The 23733-nt window shown below is 41.2% G+C and overlaps 2 protein-coding genes across 3 annotated transcripts in view; one reads left to right on the top strand and one right to left on the bottom strand.

The window, feature by feature from the left end:
* Positions 1–12511, top strand: part of CAPN2 (calpain 2) — a 60046-nt gene extending 47535 nt beyond the window's left edge. The window contains exons 13-21 of the mRNA XM_061625084.1: positions 2753–2789; positions 4038–4103; positions 4285–4342; positions 5232–5296; positions 6960–7028; positions 7484–7562; positions 8063–8179; positions 10146–10204; positions 11601–12511. Of these exons, the coding sequence (XP_061481068.1) occupies positions 2753–2789; positions 4038–4103; positions 4285–4342; positions 5232–5296; positions 6960–7028; positions 7484–7562; positions 8063–8179; positions 10146–10204; positions 11601–11624 (574 nt within the window). The 3' untranslated portion in view covers positions 11625–12511. The remainder of the gene's footprint in view (positions 1–2752; positions 2790–4037; positions 4104–4284; positions 4343–5231; positions 5297–6959; positions 7029–7483; positions 7563–8062; positions 8180–10145; positions 10205–11600) is intronic.
* A 1210-nt stretch (positions 12512–13721) lies between these two features.
* Positions 13722–23733, bottom strand: part of TP53BP2 (tumor protein p53 binding protein 2) — a 72077-nt gene continuing 62065 nt past the window's right edge. For both annotated transcript variants that reach the window (XM_061625082.1, XM_061625083.1), the window contains exons 16-18: positions 22733–22899; positions 20443–20642; positions 13722–14490 (exon numbers count right to left, since the gene is read on the bottom strand). In XM_061625082.1, the coding sequence (XP_061481066.1) occupies positions 14449–14490; positions 20443–20642; positions 22733–22899 (409 nt within the window). In that variant the 3' untranslated portion in view covers positions 13722–14448. The remainder of the gene's footprint in view (positions 14491–20442; positions 20643–22732; positions 22900–23733) is intronic.

Raw genomic sequence — 23733 nt, 5'->3', positions numbered from 1 at the left:
GAGGCCAAGAGCCATCTCTTTCCGTCCAACCGCATTACGCATTTGGGAGCGACTATCGACTCTCAACACGGCCTCATTGCCTTGTCCCAAGACAGGATCAGCAAGATTCGCAAAGTAACATTGGATGTCCTATCCTCCCCCTCAACGGACCTGATGGAGTTGGCAGCGCTTCTCGGTTCGATGGTGTCCACGTTCCTAACAACGCCGTGGGCACGTCATCATTCCCGCACACTTCAGTGGGCGCTCCTGCCCTTCCAAAACGACATAGCGTCCAGACATCACCGCAGAATCACTCTGTCACCACAGGTTCGGCAGTCTCTGTTCTGGTGGACCCACGAGTCCAACCTGGCAAGAGGGGTTCCTTTCCAGGACCCACTGCACACCCTGATAACGTCAGATGCCAGCCTATCGGGATGGGGAGCCATATGCGACGGGCAGATGATTCAAGGCACGTGGTCGCCTCAGGAATCCACACTGCCGATCAACCTGCTCGAACTACGTGCAGTCCGTCTGGCCCTCGAACACTTCGTGAGCACCAGACGGTTAGGAGCGGTACTTATCAGAACAGACAACGTGTCGGCCAATCTTATTTGAACTGTCAGGGGGGCACACGCTCCCTCCTTCTTCAGAGAGAAGCCTTTCTCCTCTTCCAGTGGGCGGAGAACAATGTTGACTCGATAGCAGCGGCATATCTCAAGGGGGAGGACAACAGCCAAGCGGACTGGCTCAGTCGGGAGAAGCTGCTTCAAGGAGAATGGAGTCTTCACCCAGAGGCCTTTCATCAGATAGTGGAACATTTTGGCCACATTCAGGTGGACCTATTTGCCACCAGTCACAATCGGCAGGTGAAGAGGTTCTTCTCCCGGTATGTGACACCAGGCGCGGAGGGGATAGATGCTTTAACTTCCCGGTGGCCTCCGGGCAGACTATATGCCTTTCCTCCGATTCCAGTTATTCCCAGGGTGATCAAAAAACTGCGTGCCGAGAGATCAGCGGTTCTATTGGTGGCTCCCTGGTGGCCAAGGAGACCTTGGTTTCCAGACCTCCTTGACCTATCGGTGGAACCACCATGGAAGATTCCAGTGCGACGGGACCTACTATCTCAGGGACAGCTCTGGCACCCAGACCCAGAGTGGTGGGCGCTTCATGTATGGAACTTGAACGGAAGAGACTCTTGAAAAAAGGCATCTCTCCCCAAGTTTTGGAAACCATGATGGCTTCTAGACGCCCATCCACGCTCAGAATATACGAAAGCACATGGAAGGCCTTCTCATGCTGGTCACGGAAGAGAGGGCTTCTTCCTCGGAAAGCGGGGGTCAACCAGATCCTGTCTTTTCTGCAAGATGGCTTATCTTTAGGTCTCAGACCTAACACCCTGAGGCGCCAAGTTTCAGCCTTATCGGCAATTCTCTCCAGATACCTGGATAATCCAATCAGCTCTCACCCTTTCGTCAAACGTTTCCTCAGGGGAGCAACGCTGACAGCGCCACCTATGGTGCACCGCTACCCAACTTGGGATCTACATAAAGTTTTGTCAGCCCTTCAAAAACCTCCATTTGAACCTCTGAGTCAAGTTTCCCTCCGTCTTCTGTCCTTTAAGGTCTTGTTTCTGGTGGCCATTACTTCGGCCCATAGAGTGTCTGAGTTGAATGCCCTGTCTGTCCATAAAAATTTTTGTATATTTCATAAGGATAGAGTAGTCCTACGTACTGTCCCTTCCTTTTGTCCCAAGGTGTTGTGTTCCATTGCCAACAAGAGCTGGTATTGCCATCCTTCTGTCCGAATCCGGTCCACCCTTTAGAGAAAGCCTGGCATTCTCTTGATGTGAGAAGAGCCCTTAAGTTTATATTTCCAAGACTAAGCCAATTCGGAAAACAGATAATTTGTTTGTCTCTTTTCACCCTACATCCCTGGGGAATAAGGTGACCACGTCCACGCTGGCCAGGTGGATCAAGGCGTGCATATCATTGGCATATGCCTCTCTATGATTAGCCCATCCTGCCGGAATAGTAGCTCACTCTACCAGGGCAGCGGCCACATCAGCAGCCTTTTCCCATAATGCCCCTCTAGCAGAAATTTGTAGGGCGGCTACATGGTCCACTCCCAATACGTTCATTAAACATTATAAAATAGACTCCTATGCTTCAGCTGAGGCAGCCTTCAGGAGGAGGGTGCTACAACACGTCCTCACGGATCAATAGTCGCCACAGCCCAGCAGTATTCCCACCCTACATGGGTCAGCTTTGGTATGTCCCACCTGATATCATCTTTACATGCACAGGAGAAGAGACATTTGGTCTTACTGTGAAATCGGTCTTCTCTGTGCATGTCAAAGATGATATCAGGGCCACTCCCTATGAGGGCTGGGCTGCCTTTGCAAGCACTATTGACCTTGAGCAGAGAGTGTATGAGTACTGTTGTTTTGTCTTATTTGTGGAGTTTATTGGCCTTATTCGTATGGGCTTGTCATCGAAAAGTGAGCACGGAGCAGGCGCAGACCAGAAACGAATCTACAGTAAAACGTCAGCAGTACTCTTTTGCCTTCAACCACTAGGTGGAGCTAATTACCCACCTGATATCATCTTTGACATGCACAGAGAAGACCGATTTCACAGTAAGACCAAATGTCTCTTCCATGCGCTGACAGAACCCTGACTTAGCACTACATTGCATACAACCCTTAGAAGATATGTCAGTCTAAACCTCTCTGAGTTAACGAAAGCTAACACTGATTCCCCTCTTTATTGTTTAGAGTTGTTGATGATGAAATTGAAGCCAATATTGAAGAGGTATGTTGTCTAACATAAAAAGATCTTTTTGCTGAAGTCAGGCTGCCACAGGCGAACAGAGAATGTATGTTTGCTTTCCAAGGTTGCTTTGTTTCTGAACAATTGAACTAACACAAAGTAATTATACCGTCATTGACTTACAATGCAATCCTGTGCATGTCCACGCAGAAGTGCCATTGCATTCAGTGGTGTGTGTATTGGATTGCAGCCTTATAGATACATAGAAGACAATTGCTGCTGTTGAAGACCCTGAATTTTGATGGAGTTAGGACTCAGTTGGTAATAAGCTCCTGGGGGTGGGGGAGGACAAATGCTCAAGTTTGCCCTTATGAGACCACCTTTTCAAACCTCGGTGGAGCATCACAAGTAAAAGGTCAGCATGACGTATATAGAAATCCAGGTTTGCAGTGTTGCACTCTGGGGCTTGCATGGGAATAGGTTCAGGGAATTAAAATATTATACACTCTCAAGACCAAAACAGACACTCTGTTAAAGGTGTTACTGTATTTTTAATATATTAGTTTTTCCTTATAAAAAAAAGAGTCCCTGAACAGGATTGGGAGTATTGGTACTTGGGTTTTTAACCCTTTCTCTCCATTCTGCAGTTCCATCAACTATCTCCCCCCCCCCCCCCCGCCAAAAGCTGCCATTTCCTCCTGGAGTGAACAGCAAGTCCGGAGGAGGGGCTTTTTGATGGAACAGAGCTGGGAGAAATTGTTAACCCACACACACACACAGTGGTGCCAGTCCTGCTCTCCCTGACCTACCCCACTGCTGGTTTTACAGGGGGGGAGAAATGCAATCACAGGGTTAATGTACTGTTTTGGCCCTCTGCCTGTATTATTAGGTTGCCCATACATTTTACCACAGTTAGGGCTGGACCTTTACACTTTTATTTCTTGATACTGAGGTATTGATACTGAAATGCTTCCTTCCATGCATGCATTTCTGTCATTGGCTTAGATTGACTTTCCCATACTTTATAGCAAATAGCAAAATAGGTTTCTTCTCTTCAGCTGTTTAATTTTAACACAGCAGCAATCTGAGATTCACTGGCTTTATGCATTATTCAATCTGAACAGAATTCAAGCTGGTCAGTGAGAAAATTAAATTTTAATTGAGTGCCCTAGCAAAAAGGAAAAAAAATACATGTTTAATGTAGCCCTGAGAAATCTGTTTGCTTAAATATATAATGATTACTGGGTCAAAGTCCTCTTTTGATGTTTTCTCCTCCTGCCATTTTTCTAGAAAGAAGTCACAGAAGATGAAATTGAACCTAGTTTTAAGAAACTATTTGGGCAATTAGCTGGAGAGGTGAGTGGTTTAGCTTTTCATCAGGTGAAGCATATAGCTCTCTTCAAAATGCCCAAGGGCCAGAATTCTAAAATATAAGTGCAGAACTTGGTATGGGAAAATATGCTCTTACAAAGATAGTAGAGATAATTTGAAGCAAACCATTCTCTCCTTGTACTGTCTTTACCTCCCATTTTCACAGGATGCTGAGATCTCAGCCTTTGAACTGTGTAATATTCTGAAGAAAGTGATGGCAAAACGTAAGTTTTCTCCTCCTCCTGCAATCCTCTTTCACTAATCCTCACTAGCAAAATTTTAAGATTGCTTTACTTTAACTGGCAGTGAACACTCACAGTTCCTCATGAAATAAAAAATGAATTCTAAAACACAGCACAAGGATTTGTAAGACCTGCAGAAATGGAACACCAGGTGCAAACTCCACTCATGCACTTAAGAGCTAAAATGATCCATAGGCTTAGGTAACATTGACAAATTGTCTGTGGGAAAGCTTCCTGTATTCCTACTTGGATGCTGTATTGTGGTAGGAAAAGGTATGCAAGCTCCTTTGTCCCCCAGAACATCCCCTCACTTACTACAGGAAGCCAATTCTGCAGACTGCAGAGCCTATACTTGTCTAGTTCTTATGTAGGCCAATAAAGGCTGAAGGGTCCCACAGTTCTGTCCTGGTGAAAAGACCAGGCTCAGTATTTATTTACACATTTTGTGGACGTGAGTATGTAGAAGCACTGAAGCAGCAGTTCCAGAGAGAGAGAGAGAGAGAGAGATTTGGTTCAGACAGTTCACTGGTCCATGAAGGATTGACAAAAAGGAAGTTGAAAGGGAAAGAGGTCAGAATGCTTGTGGGTTATCTAAAACGACATTAATAGAAGCTCAGCTAGAATGTATACCGCAGATTAGGAATGGAAACTGGGATCCTCTTGATCTTGGTGATTAATAGGCAGAGTTAAGGAAGCAAGGAAGCTTCCTTCAGAAAATGAAAGCCTTGCCCAAATGAGAACAAAAAGGAACACAAACTTTAGCATCAGAAATGCAAGCAGACTATAAGGGATACAATAAAATAAAATGGCTAAAAATGTTAGGATTATTTAAATTATTTGTATGTAACAAGTGTGTTCTTTCTCTTTTCAGGTCAAGACATTAAATCAGATGGCTTCAGCATTGAAACATGTAAAATAATGGTTGATCTATTAGATGTATCCTTCTATTTCTATATGTGAAACTGCATGTTTTCTGCTTACGGGGTGGGGTAACACAGTTGTGCTTGCATTTTGCTTAAAATAGAGCAAAGTATGACAAGAGCAGAAAAAGACCTCAGTATGATGTGCTTTATCAACATTCCCTTTGATGAAACATCTCTTATAGTTGAGAGATTATTGTGATACGACAGAAACATACTCCCATCCATCTGCTCAAGGGAGAGAGGAAATGGAAAATGCTTTATGAAAAAATCCAATCTACTCACAACTATGTTATTTTAGCAGATATCCAATATCTGAAGGGGCTATAGATCAGTGATGGGATTCCTGCTTTGAATGTGGAAAATGTAAGAATTTATTCCTGGCCTCCACCTGAAAGGATTTCATGTAGCAGTTAGAAACACATCTCTACCTGAGACCTTGAAGAAGGAATTGCCAGTCAGAATAGACAGTACTGAGCTAGATGCACCATTGGTCTGCCTCAACATGAAGCATTGTTATTTATTAGTTTATATACTGCTTGTTGCCAAAATAAACTTCTAAATGCTTTACAATGTATTAAAATCAAGATACACAAGTCATGTATAAATATTCATAACTAAAATACACAGTAGGACAGCATCATTAAAAACAATACAGTAATGAAAACAAGAGGCTCAGATTGAGAAAACAAGCGAATGCCTGTGTAAACATGTGTGAAAACCGGCAGAGTGCCAATACAGATGGGGCTTCTCATATTTCATAAGGGAATGCATTCTATACCACTGGTTGCTTCCAGTCGAAAATCCCCCCTCCATGTTGCCATAAACCAATAGTCAGACTGTGGCAAGGTAACCAGGTTCCATTTGTTCATCTTAATGCCATTGATTGGGTAGATGTAAGTCTTTCAGATAACCTGGTCCAGAGTTGTTTAGGAAACCAGGGTTCGAATCTCCACACAGCCATGAAGCTCACTGGGTGACCTTGGGCCAGTCACTGTCTCTCAGTCTCAGAGGAAGGCAATGGTTAAACCCCCTGTGAATACTGCTTACCATGAAAACCTTATTCATAGGGCCTCCATAAGTCGGAATCGACTTGAAGGCAGTCCATTTCATTTCAAGACCACCTTAAAACTGGCTGAGTCACTAATAGGCAGTCAGTGCAGGCCCCTCAGCACTGGGATGATGTGCCCACTAAGTGGCACCACTTGGTGCCCAGGCCATAGCCTTCTGTTCTAGCTTCAGCCTCTGGACCAGCTATAAGGGAGGCTCCAGAGAGAGTGCAGTACAATAGTCTAAAGATGAGGTAACAGCACATGAGACACAGTGACAAGGAAAGGGCAGTATTGGCTCACCACCTGAAGCTGGTGGTAGGTGCTCTTTGCCATGGAGGCCACCTGGGTATTCACAATACTTACATGCCTGATACACTGGTAGGTCTCAGCAAATCTGAACAGAAATTTGGAGTGTTACTCTATTCTTCTGGTCTAGCTTTGCTGATTGTCACTTTTTAAACATAGAGATTATAACAGGGAGTCTACCAATATATAGGAGGAAGAACTTAGAATGGGACTGGGATTGTTCTCTACCCTGATTGTCAAAAACATCATTTGCCAAAATATACCCAGTTTGGGGGAAAAGTAGATTTGCTTTGTGAAATTGAAGTTTCCCTAACCAAACAGACTGATGGAAGTGGTAAACTGGGGCTGAAGGAGTTTCACATACTTTGGACAAAGATTCAGAAATACCAGGTAAGGAGACATCTTAAATGGAGTAGAGTGGGAGACTTTTGTTACCTAAAACTTCCTTTGGCATCTAGGACTCTGAATGTTGTGTAAGCTTCCTGGAACTTGTTGCAGCACCTATGACAGAGACGTTGCACTGCTGTTCGGAGCGCACCTAGCTATAAGTAGTGGCCTTAACAGTAGTAACAGCAATCAAGGTGTATAAATGCACCATCAGCAATAACAATGTTTAATTATAGCACCATTATGAGGTTGGGTTTATGGCATACAAGAGTAGCTTTCAAAAAGTGAGTCATAGCTGTTTAAATTCATCTCAGGAAAACTGCAAAAATGGAGTACATTAAAGCCGTGGAAGCAGCCTATATTTTTATGGCCCTGGTGAAGCTGAGATTGACTGGTAGAAACATTGCTCTGCTCTGAATTGCTGTCAAGCTTCTAACTCTGGGTTTTGTGTTGTGCAGAAGATTTATCGTGAAATGGATGTCGATCGCTCTGGAACCATGAACTCTTATGAGATGCGGAAAGCCTTAGAACAAGCAGGTAATTCTTGTACCAGAAGTGTATAAAATTATGCATGGCATGGAAAAAGTTTTTCTCCCTTTCTTATAACACTAGAACCCATGGATATCCAATGAAGCTTAATGCTGGAAGATTCAGGACAGATAAAAGAAAGTGCTTCTTCACACAGCGCATAGTTAAACTGTGGAATTTGCTCCCACAAGAGGCAGTGATGGCCACCAACTTGGATGACTTTAAAAGATTAGACAAATTCATGGAGGATAAAGCTATCAATGGCATGATAGCTATTGCTCTGCCTCCATAGTTAGAGGTCATATGCTTCTGAATACCACTTGCTGGAAACTGTTTTTCTGTGCCTTCCAAGAATGCACCAAGCTTATGTTTAGTTGACCAGTTTTTCTTTTCTTCACTGTATCAAAATACATTGAAATATAAATTCCTTGGCAACTCCTACCCTATGTTCAGTTGCGCCATCCAAGAATGCATCTGTGTCAGTGAGATTCTGTTTCCTTGTGTTGTAGGTTTTAAGCTGGATTGCCAGTTACATCAAGTCATTGTGGCTCGCTTTGCTGATGAGCAGCTGATAATCGATTTTGACAATTTTGTTAGGTGCTTGATTCGACTAGAAACCTTGTTCAGTGAGTATCTCAAAATCAATTTATATTAAGATCTCCAGCCTAAAATGTTGGGGATTTTTAAAAATCTTACTCCATTGCAAAGGCTCAGGATAAGCAAGCTCCATTGTAATACAAAAATAATGGTAAGTCATTGTTTTTCTAATATGAATACACTTAAAAAAACAACTACCTCCCACCTTTCTAAATTGGCCCATCAGCACAGTTGTAGGAAACGAACATTTTCTATAGATTCACATGAACCCTGATACGAGCAAAAGAGTAGTCAACTATAAATTCACAAAACCGGTCTAGTAGGCATTAACAGTAATGGCCTGTTGAACACATTTAGCTATCCTACCATCCCTCTTACCAGTATCTTCAGGTATTTTTTCTACCACCAATTCATACAGTTGGGCCACGTGAATAATTACCAAATTGGAAGATTATCCTCACTGAAGCATTCACATAGAAAGTTCTTTCTGTGGTAGTCTTGAATACAAACACTCTGCCCCAACTGCCACTTGCCATGGAATTGCAGAGCTAAAAGGGCTCCTACAGGGAGGAAGGGCGGGTTATATATCTAATAAATAAATAAATAAGAAACATTCTGGCCGCTGCCACTGGCCTGGAGAAAAAACCACCATGGTAAGGGGAGACTAACCTGGCTCCCTATCCATCATCCAAGGGTCAAGGACTCCAGTGCCACCTTACCTTTTGCCTCCCCGTTCCTTTTTTATTTTTATCATTATCCATTAGGTTTGTGTGCCTGGGGGCAGGGACAGTCTTATCTTTTAATATCTGTACAGTGCTGTGTGTTCAACAATAATATATTCTTAACAGTACAAAACTTCATACAACATCTGCAACACACATGCAACACACATTATTAGATAGGTTACAATTGTCCAATACAGAGCCCATGTCAGGCAGCCAAGACATTTTTCCACAACCTAGTGCATGCTTGTGCTCTTCCCATATCAAATATGAAGCCCTTAACATATGCCGAGCGCCTAGTTCAAATACCATTAGCATGGCACGATTGCTGCCAAAGAACTGAAATATGTTGAGAGCTCTATGATGCTGTTATAGTGTCCGTAATTGATTTCCCTTGTGGTTAGGCAGGATTGTATGGTAAGCACCCTTCCCAACACTGACCCCTCCCCTCAGGGCCAGTACCACTAGAATGGGTGCTCCAAAGATGATCTAGCCACTACTCCACATGAAGAGCCAATTAGTCCCCTTCTAAAGTTATTTTTAGCAGTACACAAGGCACTTAATTTATCTCATTCTATTTATGAATCACTCCTAGGAAACATCTCAAAGCAATAAAAACACCAACAACAAATATATATATAAAACAAATTCATATATAAGAACAACAGTGCTTCAGTAATGTCTAATGATGTCATGGAAGGAGGCTACACTGCAGTTTCTTCTCAGCCACCATTTGTCTGGTTTTTGGGAGGGGAGATGTTGGGATGGAAAGCACCTAAGGCTTCTCCCACATTATGTCCAATCTAGAGTGAAGGTTCCCAATTGGTTGCTGTATTGCAGAGGCACAAGCAGGAAATGTCCTAGTCAGATAGAATTGCCACCTTTCTTATTGCAGGAAGGCCAGATAAATGGACTGCCCAGCCCATGGTGTCCCAACTTAAGGTGTGAGAACCAGCTTAGCATGCAATATCCCATATGCTAATAGTAGGAGTGGAAGCAAAAAAACTCAAAATCCTTCACTTAAAATCTGCATACAGCTTTTCTTTTAAAAAATGCGGTTATGGTGTTTGGCCTATAATGTATTCCTTTGACAGTGAATATTTTATAATATGGAATGATTTTTATTCCATTATTGTTTGTTTGTTTAAATGAACTGGCAGTTTCTCCCTTATTTCTCATGCTGAAACATTACATTGCTGCTTTTGCCTTCCAGGAATCCTCAGCTTTGTAATTCATACTATTTTCTCTCTCTCTCTCTCTCTGTCTCATATAGAGCTATTTAAGAAACTGGATACTGAGAAAACAGGAACCATACAGATGAATCTTGTCACTGTAAGTTAATAAGCCTATCAAGATCCAAAAGCACAAATTTAGCAGAGGCTATAGTCACTTTGGAGGAAGAACTGCAAAGATTTTTTTGTCTTTAATTAGCAATCTAGATATGTATGCTACTTACAAACCAAACACTACTTTTTAACCAAATTTCCAGGATCATCCCACAGAGAGGCATGCATGGTTTCTTCCTAAGCTCATGAACTCTTTATCAGAAATATAAAGTGATGGTTGTATTCTCAAAAGTACAGGGCAGCAGGTTTTGCACAGTGCCGAGATTTTCTTGCAACTGTGAGCTAGTTCAACACAACCAGGAATTCAGGGGGCAGGCACAGGCATCACTGAGCCTTGGGGCCAGGATACACATTTAACCTCCTTTTGCACAAAGCATTAACACACAATCACCTGTGGTCAGATTTGTGTATAAAGTAATGAGTACACCAGTTACTCCACCAGTGGAGTTTATGTATTACTATCTCGTACATACTTATTAGTGACATATAATGTTGTGGCAGATAAGAAGTTGTGCCCCTGCATCTCTAAAAATAAAAAATGTGCAAATTGGCATTTACAGCAGCTGCTCCACTTCTGTCAAGTGTCTCCTGCTTGCACTTCTGCAGATGCACCAATACAGAAACAATCTAGGACTTTAGCCAGCTCACTCAGGCAGGAATAGATAGCTTGCATGCAAACACACTGTCTTTCCTAAAACCATAGGGACACACATGAATGCTAGATATACAGTTACAAAGACCACAACTACTCTTTGGAGCTGCTGCAGCCACGTACGTATTCCTCTCTGTGTCAAAACAAGCAAGCAAATGGCAACAGACATTCATATGGTGGCAGATTTCCAGCTTATTTATTAATTATCTCATATGTGTCACTTCAAACTATTTTAGTTGTGCATGTATTTCTCTAGTAGTTTTCCTACTCTTGAAGTAGTTCATCATTATCCACTGTAACTCTGAGCAGGCTAGCAATTTTTTAAAAAAGGTATCCCCCGCTGAGCAATGTGTAGATTTTGGACAGGATAAGAAACCATAGCCAGTGTCACCTGATATATTATAAAGTTAGCAATCCTCATTTTCTAGGCATAAATACAAAGAGATTCACACAGGGACTTGTGACTTTTATGACTAGAGATTTAATTACTTGTGTCCCATATGTACATAAGTATAGTGCTCAAGTCTGTACTTCTTTAAAAAGCTAGAAAAAACTTCCCCCAGTTTCTTCTATAGAGTGAGTTAACTTCCCCCTTTGGCCTCAAGTACTATTTGTGGATAGATAATTTTCTTTTAGGAAACCCACATAAGCTAAATTTGGTCTGAGCTTCACCGAGTTTATTCCAGAAGAAAACCGCTGCTTGTAACCACTTTTTCTTTCTGTCCCATAGTGGGTGTGTTTTACTATCATATGAAGAAGCCATGAACCTCACTTGAAGATTTCTCCAAGTAAAGTGAGCATCAGTCTAAGACCAATATAGAACATACCAAAAAAAGGCACTATTACATTTCCACACAGATATTGAAAAGGCCAAATGAATGCACACTGGAAGTTACCTGTGTAGCTTCTGTATACAAGCTTTGACTTCATAATGTTATTTTGTTTGCTTGAACTGCTTCTAAGTTTGCCATAAAAAAGAAAACTTTTAAACGTAAGCTTTAAGAAACTGCCATTTTTTTAGGGCAACACGGAACAAATATCATTCAGCCTTCAATTATTACAGATGATAAAAACCTAAACAGCTTAAGATGTATCCTCATGCTGAACACCAAATAAGTTGCACCATCTACTTCACTTATAGCCCCGTCTACAGTGATTAAAGGCCATGGCTTGAGCTAACCTACTGGATTAAAGTTATGTTAATATTAAATGTACCGCATTTGCTTTAGGATGGTAATACTTCATACCATCCTTTAGTTTTTTATTTTCTTCAAATGATTTTTGAGATGTGGAATGACATTACTTAAGTAAATGAAGGAACAATATTACTGGTTTATCAACAAGACATCTGCACAGTAAAATAAAGAGGTCTGTACTTGATCATCATGGAGTGAAGTTGCTGCCAAATGGATCCATCTTAGCGGCTGCTCTGGTATTATGGCACTAGGGGATCATTATTATAAAATGTACACATATGCATACTGAAACTAAATTATGTAATGTTATGCCATTCGCTTTTTTGCCAATGACTTAAAAGAAGCTTGTATTTCCAACTACATGAGTTTTTTTAATAGACAATGATAAAAGTAACATTTAAACTGCTAAAAATTGAATAAATTCCTTAGGATTACACACTGTCAAGGTGTCTACTGCTATATTGCATTGTCTTTAAAATGTGACAATGGTAAATCTGCCATTTCAGAAAATTATAGTCCATAGTATTTTCAGGTATTGATGCGTGTTCTTACAAATTCTGAAAGGTTTACGTACCACATACTCTCATAAAGACAAGGCAAAGGCCTTATCAGAAGTATGAATTCACAGAGAAAGACAGTGGACAAATGAATTTGTTGCTAACACTAGTGGGTTATTTTGTTATCAGAATTATTGACTAATATATTGCAGTCAAAGTGTTTTAAAAGGATGTGCAAGAATATGGTTGGTTTTCTAGTTTATAAATCAAATAACTTTTAAAGCAATTTGAGCTCCAGAAGAGAAACCCACTTTTTAAAAAAATATATAATGTGCACACATAATAGATCTCATGTCAGTCTGCAGGCCTGAAGAGATTTAAACAGAAGAAGCTGGAAGGTAACTTCCAAAGTAAAATCACAAATGATTGGGAAGCTTTCCAGCGGTTCTGTCTTTTGCTGGCTACTACTGAGCACTTATAAACCCCAAGAAGCAATAAAGAGTTGCTAAATGAGATTGAGGAGTCACGGTCAGCATATGCCCTCAACCTCTAATGCCCTAATGAGAACCTGTCGAGAGGCCATCAGTATTGTAGACTGAAGCTACAGAGTCCTGAAGCTTAGGAACACGGGAAGCTGCCTTATATTGAATCAGACCATCGGGTTCATTTGGCTCCGTATTGTCTGCACTGACTGGCAGCAGCTCTCCAAGGGTTCAGGCACAGTCCTCTCCCAGCCCTACCAGGAGATGCCAGGGATTGAACCTGGGACCTTCTGCATGCAAGGCAAATACACCTCCACTAAGCTACAGTCCTACGTTGGCAGATTGTAATTGAAGCAGGCAGGTTGCTCCCAATATTGGATACAAGTAAACCATTTTCATACAAGAGGCTTCCTTCGCAAACATCGCCAAAAAACCTCAAGCCCAGCAATATATAATCAATTTGGGATAAACTGACATGGCTCAGCTATCAGGTATAATGTAATTTATAGAAATTGCAGGTCAAAGAACATCTTCCAAATCTAATAACCACAGAATGCTGACAGGATGGGGAGTTGCAAATTGTAGTCTTTAATGTATCCATGTCAGCACATGGAGGACAGCTCCATCACAGCAGCATTGTGAAGCTGAGCATTAAACTTGACACCAGACAAATTGGTATTTCTGAGGCAAAAATTTAATCACAGTTAAGAATAAAAAGATAGTTATAACAACATTTGTGAGATGTAGAGTCCACACAGGTTTTCTTTACTGAATACCCAAGTTACAAAAGACAGACAAAATAAAAAAAATACTCTAGAAACTACATTACTTGTGCTGTGACATATTTCAAATACCTTGGGAGCCTAAAATGCTACTTCACTTTAAAGTTATTGCTCAAAACTGTTTTAGGTTCCTTATTTTAAAATGCATTATGCTATTTTCACACCATCAGCTCTGCTACTAAAATACATTCCATAAGTAGAATGTTTCATTATAAGTTTCTGAATGAGTAGATAAGTCCTGTTTCTAGAGAAGGGAACTCAAGAAGCTATACAACTATCTAGATGAGCAATTATTGGATTCTCTCTTGCTGGTACATTGGCATTACAATGGAAAAAAGCCATCTGCAGAGGCAGAAAAGGCAGCGATTGACCATTAGGCTTAGTTTGCCTAAATGGAGCCAAGTCCGTTTGCTTGAAAGTAGCATTCCAGTTTGGCGAATGTCTTCCACCATTTGTGAATGCACTCTTATCCTTCATCTGTTCTCAAAGCACATTCAGTATTGCTTTCATATCACACTGTAATAGAAAATTGGCGCAACCCCAAAAAAGAATATTCTTTTTGATAAAAAGGATAAACTTGTCCTGTGGCTGGTACTTCATAAAATTAAATTCCAAATGTGTTCATGCCAAGCTTCTTTGCCTTGGTTTAATCCTTGGGTAGAGCTGGGAGGGGGGAAAGAGAGATATTAAAATAAGCAGTTCAAGGTACAGAAAATGCTTTTAAGAAATTCTGAATATAAAAGGGAATGTATCAGCAGTATTAGTGCTTACTATTTTATTATGTAACTCATATTTTGTAAACCACATACACTGCTCTGACGATTCCCAGTAAAATCAACAAAACATATTTACTAATTCGTTTTAAAAAATGTCTGTCAGACTCCAGAGAGTCTTAACATTCTACAAGGCTATTTTAATTATTAGCAGTAGCCCAGCAAGTATAGCAGACACAATGCTTCAGGACACTCCAAATTACCAAAAAGCACTGAGGTTGAGCTTCATTCAGAGAGAATGGCTTTGTGATACTTGTGATCTCCAGCACACTGCATAACAAAAGTATTTCATTACTTTATAGAAGAAAGACTGTTGCTAGTCTGATGTTGATAAACTAGAAGCATTTGCAAATTGCAGTGGGCTCTTGGTATAATCTGAAACTGCCAAAACTTTTTTATGATTCCAAAAAGGCAAGGAGACACCAGTCAAAGTGCAACTAAACCTTAGTACAGATAACTAAAAGTACTCTGCATGCCCTTTCCTGACTTATACTTTTCCTCCGCTTTTTCCCCCTATGTTGCATTTTAGATTAACTACTTTGGGCAGAGATTTGTACTCTGTAAAGTACACCCCTTTGTTTTGGTCTTTGATACATGGGACAGACTCCTTGAGCACATTTATCAGAGATGCGCAAATGTTGGGTTGGCTTAGTAGCTAAACACTGCATATGCAGAGAATGTGGAGGACAGCTTGTGTTTTCGCCTGAGTTTTTATAAAACGTGTGAAGAGCTACCTTGCGCAAAAGCCCATAGGGGAACAAGAGAAACCACATCCACTTTCCTTCCCCCAAATTCTCCATGGAGAAATAGTTTCTCTCCCATGAGCTGATTTGCTAGGAGCACAGGGAAAATTCCCTATGCAAACCCAATTAGGTGCAATTATAACAATGAATAATTCCATAATGTGTTTTGAATATATTTGTGAGAGAGTTCAATAGTGAAAGCAATGCTGGAACTGCATCTTTTTACCTTTCCATTTGGAGACGTCGTGTCTCCAGGCATGACTGTGCAGGGCCCTTTACTGGAGGAGGAAGAGGAGGGGCTTTTGCAAGCAGATTTATCAAACACCATCTGCATTGCATCAGGACTCACCAAATGAATGTCAGCATCAAAATAGGAAGCAGTTATGAGAAAGGCCAAGAGGATACATACAATAAACCTGCAATCCTCTGGGCTCAATACCTTGGTGTGAATATCACTTAGCTTCACAAGGATATCAAGCATCTGATGAAAATAGCTAGAGATTGTTTCATTATGAATGCTCAAGAGCAAGTGGAAGCACTGAAGTATAGCTGACATTCAAATGCTAAACTAGCTTACTATCTTGCACCTCTGTAGAAACAGTAACACAGGAAACAAGCAAAGAAAGAACACCAATGAACATACAAAAAATGTAATTTTCCATCTTTGGAGATGCAGTCCTGATTGCAGGTGTTGCCACCACTCACCAGATGCTCACAGGCACAAGTTACCAAATTCTTCTAAGCTACTGTGAAAGACCAACCCAAATTGTGTTTGCAGTTTTACAAATTTGTAGGGTAATATAGTATCTCAGAGAGGTCAGGTTTCCAGCTCCCCTGGTGCATTCACTAGAGCTGCCCAATTTCCCTGCTTTTTAAAGTTTGATGGAAATAACTGTTGGCTACAGCTATGTTCTTACACCGCAAGGTGTTTTTTTTACCTATTAGTGAATTTCTCTGCTTTTTGATCCAGGAGATAAGAAATAGGATCCTGTGCAAGTTCACTGAGAATGGATTGATCATTTGCATGCTTATTAAGCAATGGGATTTACTCCCGTTTCATGCTTAGGATAGGTGAAACTGACCACGAGGGAAGGGGAAGGGAAGAAGGATGGGCAGAGGAGAGGAGGGAAAGTGGAGCAGGCAGGAGGAGGGCAGCTTTGATCATTCATTCATATCCTGCCCCTCCTCCCAGTAGGAGCCCAGGGCCGCATGCTTGCGTTCACTGGGATTTACTCCCATGCAATCAGGATAGGTGAAACTGACCACAGGGAGGAGAAAGGGGGGGGGAGGAAGAAGGATGAGTGGGAGGGGAGGAAGAAGGGAAGGAGAAGTGGGAAAGGGAGGGGAAATGCTGGTCTGATCATTTGCATGCTTATATTGAGTTCAATGGGATTTACTCCCATGCAATTATGCTTAGGATAGGTAAAACTGGCCATAGAGGAAGAGGAGGGTGAGGAAGAGGAAGGGGGTGAGGAAGAGGGGGGGAGAGGAAGAGGAGGGGGGATTGGAAGGGGATGCAGCAGGGCAGGAGGAGTGAAGGAAGAGGGCGGGAAGGGGCAAGACGGAGGAAGGAGGAGGAAGGGAGGACAGGTTTGATCATTTGCATGCTTTTGGAGTTCAGCAGAGTTTACTCTTGTACAAACATGCTTAGGATAGGTGAAACTGATCTTGGGGAGGGGCGAGGAGAGGCGAGGAGGGGGAAGAGGGAGAGAAGGGGAGAAAGGGTGAAGTGGAGTAAAGAGAGCGGGAGGGAGGGGAGGAGATTGGATGGGTGGGCAATGGGTACAACAGGCACATGTAGTTTCCCACCCAAATTTAAACCAAAGCTGTCACTGGCCACATCCATTGTTGTTACATGCCTTCAAGTCGATTATGACTTATGGGGACTCTATGAATCTTTTTTTGGATATATTCATATAGTTTTCATGGTAAAAGGTATTCAGAGGTGGTTTACCATTGCGTTCCTCTAAGCCTACGGCACCTGGTATTCCCAGGCGGTCTCCCATCCAAGTACTAACAAGGCCTGACCCTGCTTAGCTTCCGAGATCAGACGAGATCGGGCTTTAATCAGTCATGGCATCCCCCAAAGAATCCTGAGAAGTGTAGTTTGTAAAGAGTGCTGAGAGTTGCTAAGAGACACCCTATTCTCACAGAGCTACAATCCCCAGAAGAGGGGCTGACTGTTAAACCACTCTGGCCACTGGAGCTCTGTCAGGGGAATAGGAGTCTCCTAACTACTCTCAGCACCCTCCACAAACTACGCTTCCCAGAATTATCTAGAAGCCATGACTGTTTAAAGTGGAATAAATGTCTGGTGTGGGTGTTGGCGAAGCCAAACAACTGTGAGTCTGGCTTTTACAACACTGACGATTCTTACTGAGCATGCCTGTGCTATCATAGAGTCCAATGTTAAATTTCTTAAATTAATTAAAAATCAGCCATGCGTTTTTTTAACTTTTAAACTGCAAGATGAAGGTCAGAGTATGGGGCAAGGTCAATAATAAGATTACAGATACTCTGTGAATATTTTTAATTAATTTCAACCAATTATGAGGCCCCTGACAGGAAAAAGTACAACAGGGGTCTGTATTTTTTTTTACTCTTGTGTTGGACTTTAAACTGACTATTCTCTCTGAGTGTTTTGTGTATCACCATGAAAACGGAAGAGGTTTGTTAAGCAAACATTTCTGAGTTCAGGTCTATACGTTTGTAAGGTTTTGTTTTGAAATGAGCTTATGGGAGGCAACAGAATGGCATGGAGGGTATTTTCAATTTAACATTGTGGAATGTGAAAAATCCATGCTAGCTATAGTATACAGCGACTTGTATAACTAACCATCGATAATGGTTCAAGAGAATTAACTAGAGACAACTGTGAGTCAGAAGACAAGTCATAACAATCTTAAAACGAAAAAATAAAATTCTAACCAATGTTATCTGCACAATATCAGAAAGTGCTGCTTGAAGTGAAAAAAATGGGTCTCCTGTTGCTGCTGAACACTGTCTTGAAGGATCTAAATGTATCTTTGGTGAAAGCTATTATAAGTACAGATAAGCAGCAGCGAACAATATTTCTGACAAATGCAAGGATGAGAAGAGATTCAGTTTCTAAAGCTTATTTTGAAAGAACTAGGATTTCAGTCTTCAAAGCTGGCTTTTGAAAATGTTCATGTTTGTGAATGCTTGGATGATCTATTTGAGGATATGACACTGCCAGGAATCAAATATCAATCGACTGAAACCAAGACAAGTTAAGAACGCCAGGATTATCTGCTGGACCAAAGATACTAGACACATATCAAAAGATTAACAAAGACAGCAATTAAAAATAAAGCAATGCCGAAGTCCATCTGCTACTGTTTTACTGTAGTATGGTCAAGAATGATATAAATGGAAAAAATGGTACAAAGATTTGCTTCATTACTGCATGGACAGAACCTTGAAGTACAGAAAAGGATAACTCAAAACACATTTCTCTCTGTACAGAATGGCTCTTTACTTCTTACAGCACTTTCACATGCAGCTATTTTTATAAGGCTGTTTTCGATTTTAAAGTTATATTATTATGATGGTTAATTGTTTCAGGGTCGTTTTATAGTGCTTTGGGTGCCATTATTTTATGGCAGAGTTTCTAGAGGCTTCCCGATACACATTTTCAAAAATAAATGCCAGTTTCTGAAAGTTACATCCTAAAAAATTGGACCTGTTTCCTGCAAGTCACATGCATGACACTGAGTTATATATGTTTTAAACAAAATAATATTTCTGATATGCCATGTGCTGAGACAGCATGATGAATACCTGGAATTGTCAGTGCAATTTAGCTATATGCAACTTTGATGTGTCAATTAGCAATCACTTTAAAGAAGTATCATTTATGCAGCTGCAAGCAATTCAAGAGATGGTCACTACAAAACTGATTTCATGCCATGGAAAGCCTCTGGAAAAACCAACAAGGCACATGGCAGTCAGGTGACCCACTTTTTTTAAAAAAAGTGATATTTACTGCAAGTGTCCACCATTCTGACAAACCAAAATTTACTAATAACAAATGTGTGTGGTATGGAATCAGTCATGGAGCAACTTTTTGTTGGTGCCATCTTTTTAATTTATTATTTTATTTATTCATTTTTATTATTAAATGTATATCCTGCACTTCCTCCCAAAGGGAGCCCAGGGCAGCATTTTAGCTTCATGAGAGGAAATAACGCAAGAGCCAGCTGTAGCATAGTGGCCACAATGAACTTGGACTCCATAGACTTGTGTTCGAATCTACATTCAAGTCACAGAACATAGATACAGGGTGACCTTACAGTAAGTCACTCTCTCACACACATCCACACCTACCTTAAAGGGTTATTACATAGAATCATAGAATAGTAGAGTTGGAAGGGGCCAATAAGGCCATCAAGTCCAACTCCCTGCTCAATGCAGGAATCAAAATCAAAGCATTGCAGACAGATGGCTGTCCAGCTGCCTCTTGAATGCCTCCAGAGTTGGAGAGCCCACTACCTCTCTAGGTAATTGGTTCCATTGTTGTATGTAACAGTTAGGAAGGTTTTGCTGATGTTCTGCAACTTGAGCCCATTATTCCGTGTCCTGCACTCTGGGACGATCAAGAAGAGATCCCGGCCCTCCTCTATGTGTCAACCTTTAATGTACTTGAAGAGTGCTATCATATCTCCCTTCAGTCTTCACTTCTCCAGGCTAAATATGCCCAGTTCTTTCAGTCTCTCCTCATAGGACTTTGTTTCCAGTCTCCTGATAATCCCTGATGCCCTCCTCTGAACCTGTTCCAGTTTGTCTGCATCCTTCTTGAAGTGCGGAGACCAGAACTGGAGGCAGTATTCAAGATGAGGCCTAAACAGTGCTGAATAGAGGGGAACTAGTATTTCACGCAATTTGGAAACTATACTTCTGTTAATGCAGCCTAAAATAGTATTTGCCTTTTTTGCAGCCACATCACACTGTTGGCTCATATTCAGCTTGTGATCAATTACAAGGAAACAAACGGAGGGAGTCTGTGTAAACAGCCAAATTGTGTAAGAAATGGTTACAAACACTTCTCAATGGATCTAATGGTAAGTATTTTCACCTACCCCAAGTAAATTACGTGGCACATATCCTTCCGTGTCATTTAGCTGTGCCCACCACCACTCTATTTCTTCTTCATCTTCCCGGCGAAGAACCGTCATGCAGTCTCCTCCTTTCATGGATAATTCATCATCATTCTGAGCTTCATAATCCCAGAGAGCATACACCACTCCTTTGTTCATTATGCCCATTTTCTCTTGCACTCCTGCAACAGAAATGAGAATAATAAGCCCCTTAATAACAAAGTGTTTCACCATCATCTACACCACATCCAATACAGGAATTGCAGTTTGCTGTAGCCTTTCCACTGACTGTAAACAGAGCTAAAACAATTCTAATCTTTGTGCTAGTTGACATGAGGCAAACATAGGAATTATAAACATATTAGAGCTTTCAGCTGTAGGAGTTCCCAACCAATTATAGCAACAACATATGAATAAATTAGAAAGCAACCCAAAGTGTGAAAAATAATCTATCTGGAAAGCATGTGTAAATACTGACTGAGAACAGCAACAATTAGCACACCATCTGCACTATAACTGCATCTATCCAATAACCAAGTAAAAACTATCCAAACCAAGGAAACCATCTGTTGTGATGGACACAACAGAGACAAGACATTTTTCTTAGTGCCAATTATCGTAGCTATCTATGACAGCACATTTTAGTCAGTTCTCATATCTATATCCTAGTTTTCACTTCACCAAATCTCTATTTCTTGGGCCTAATCTCAAGAGTTTACCACTACCAACCAGCAGAATTTCCTGTCATTTGTGCCACCGGGGGTGAGGGCATTTTCGGTATAGTGGGTCATGCATAGAGTTCAGTCTTGTATGGGGTCAACAATCGATTCCCTTCTCCGCCATCAAGCAGATAGGTGCCATTATAAATTTAGCTTGTGATTTGTGAAGTAACCCAAGAGCTGAACACAAGACAATTTTACAATTTGTCTCAATTTCACCCACTGGGGAAAAAAGGCATTTGACCAAGCAATAAAATAATGGAAGTGCCACCTTCAACTGTACATACTCTTATAATTTGTTTAAAGATGTTAGCAAGGTTTGTACAAACACACTGAAGGGGGCAACGTATTTCATATTCATAAAGGAACAGATGACCTATCTCCATTAGCAATACTTCCTCATTTAACTCCTCTACCCAAACACAGTCACAACACTTATAAACTTATCAGCATCCTACTGTAAGTACATTTCTGTTTTCAAGTATTCTAGCCTTAATCTTGCTATGAAACACACAAACCAATCAGATGCATCTCAAAGAAGTCACAGTTTATGAGATAAAGACATTATTCAGCTTATATAAAGAACCTGAACCAGTAAGCGTAGTAATCGGGGGGGGGGGGTGGAAGGAAGGGACCAATAGTTGTTGTCCATGGAGGTTTGAGAAAGAAAAGGCCAAATAATGCTTTTTCTTTAGTTTTTATTAACAAGGGGCATATTTGGTAAACTAAATTAAAGGCGGTCAGGTATGTTTGATTTATGCATCTATTGAAGTCTGGAAAGAAGCCATCTTTATTCTGAAACTTCTAAACACAGTGAGGAAAACCACATAAAAGCAACTCCAGATGGGCAGAAATCTGGAAGGCAGCCTTTCCTATTGTGATATCCACTAAGTAGAATGCTCTTCTAGTGAAATTAGGTGTGTGCCTACGCTGGAGTACTGTCTCCAACAATTAAAGACCCATCTATTTACCTTGGCCTTCTCTGACTGAATGTCTTGGCATTGTGACAACTTTACTGATGATTTTGGTTTATTGAATTTTAAAAGTTGTTTATAATTGCTTTGTCATTGTTGCAAATTAAAAGTGGAATACAGAAAACTGCCTTATATGAGTCAGGCCACTGATCCATCTAGCTTAGTCTTTTCTACACTGACTGGCAGTGGCTCTTCAGGGTTTCACACAGGAGACATTCTCAGCCCTACCTGAAGATGACAGGGATTGAACCTGGGACCTTCTACATGTAATGCAAATGCTCTGTCACTGACCTCCAGCCCTTCTCCTTACCATAGACATATTTTTCTACAGAAATTTTTTAAGCAAAATAAGTACTATTCTTCAATCTAGACCATTCCATTTTTAATTATTACATTTATATCCCACCTTTCCCCTAATAGCTCAAGATGATGTACATGGTTTCCCCTCTCCTCTGTTTATCCTCACAACAGTCCCATGAGAGTTAAACTGAGAGATATACATGGCTGAGTGGAGATTTGAATCCTGGTCTCCCAGGTCTTAGTCCAACATTCTAGCCGTTACACCACACTGGCACATACCATAAAGAAACTGGGAACACTGGGTATAGCCTTCTTCCATTTCTTCACACTTGTCTGCTGCAGTCTGCATGTCACTGTAAGTTGTGGCAAATACAGCAGCACCCGATTCCACTAGGAATTTGCACACCTGGACGTTATTACAAGATGCTGCACAATGCAGTGGTGTCCTAGAAATTGCAAGGAAGAAGAAAAAGTGACAGAATGTTCCGATTATCTTTCTACTCATATCTGACTTCTGTGAAAGTAACTACTAAAATCTAAAAAACAGGAAGATCAAAAGCTTGGGAGGGCGCTCCTAGAACATAGGAAACTGCTTTGTACTGAGTCGGACCATTGCTCCATCTAGCTCAGTATTGTTTACAATGACTGGCAGCCCTAGCTGGAGATGCCAGGGATTGAACCTGGGACCTTCTGCACGCAAAGCAAATGGCCTACCACTGAGTTATGACCTTTCCTTTAACTGCCAGCAGGGAAACAGCTGTGAATGATCAAAATGGGCACCCATTTTCATTCATTCATTCTACAATATCTAATTTCAGCTGAAGAGCAATGCTTTTGTCATCTATAACTCCAAACTCCCCTCTACTTAGCTCTCTGTCAAAATTCCTAACAGTACAGGAAAAGCTCTACCATCTGAAGTTGTTTGTTTTACATCAGGGGTGGAGAACCTTTGACCTGTGGGACCAACCATGGGCCATCATCTGGTCCAGTGTGGCCCACTACTTCATTTTTTCCACATCACGCCTACCTGTCAATCAGATAACATCAACACTGCATTGGCTGCAGCAGCATTTTAACTTCCACTCGTCAACTGATGAGCGGGGGAAGGGGGAAGGGAGAGAAAAAAAACTTGTATTTAAAAGGCTTTCTTGGATTGCACACATCTGCTCCCTACTGGGAACAAGCCCACACAACCAAACTGAGCAGAAGTTAACCCCCACTCCAACAGTTGATGAGTGGGGGTTAATTTCTGCAGTTTTCTGGTAGGGCTATGGTTGGCA

The sequence above is a fragment of the Rhineura floridana genome, chromosome 4 (assembly GCF_030035675.1).
Source record: "Rhineura floridana isolate rRhiFlo1 chromosome 4, rRhiFlo1.hap2, whole genome shotgun sequence".
NCBI classification, from domain to species: Eukaryota; Metazoa; Chordata; class Lepidosauria; order Squamata; family Rhineuridae; genus Rhineura; species Rhineura floridana.
This window is presented reverse-complemented; position numbering and strand designations above follow the sequence as displayed.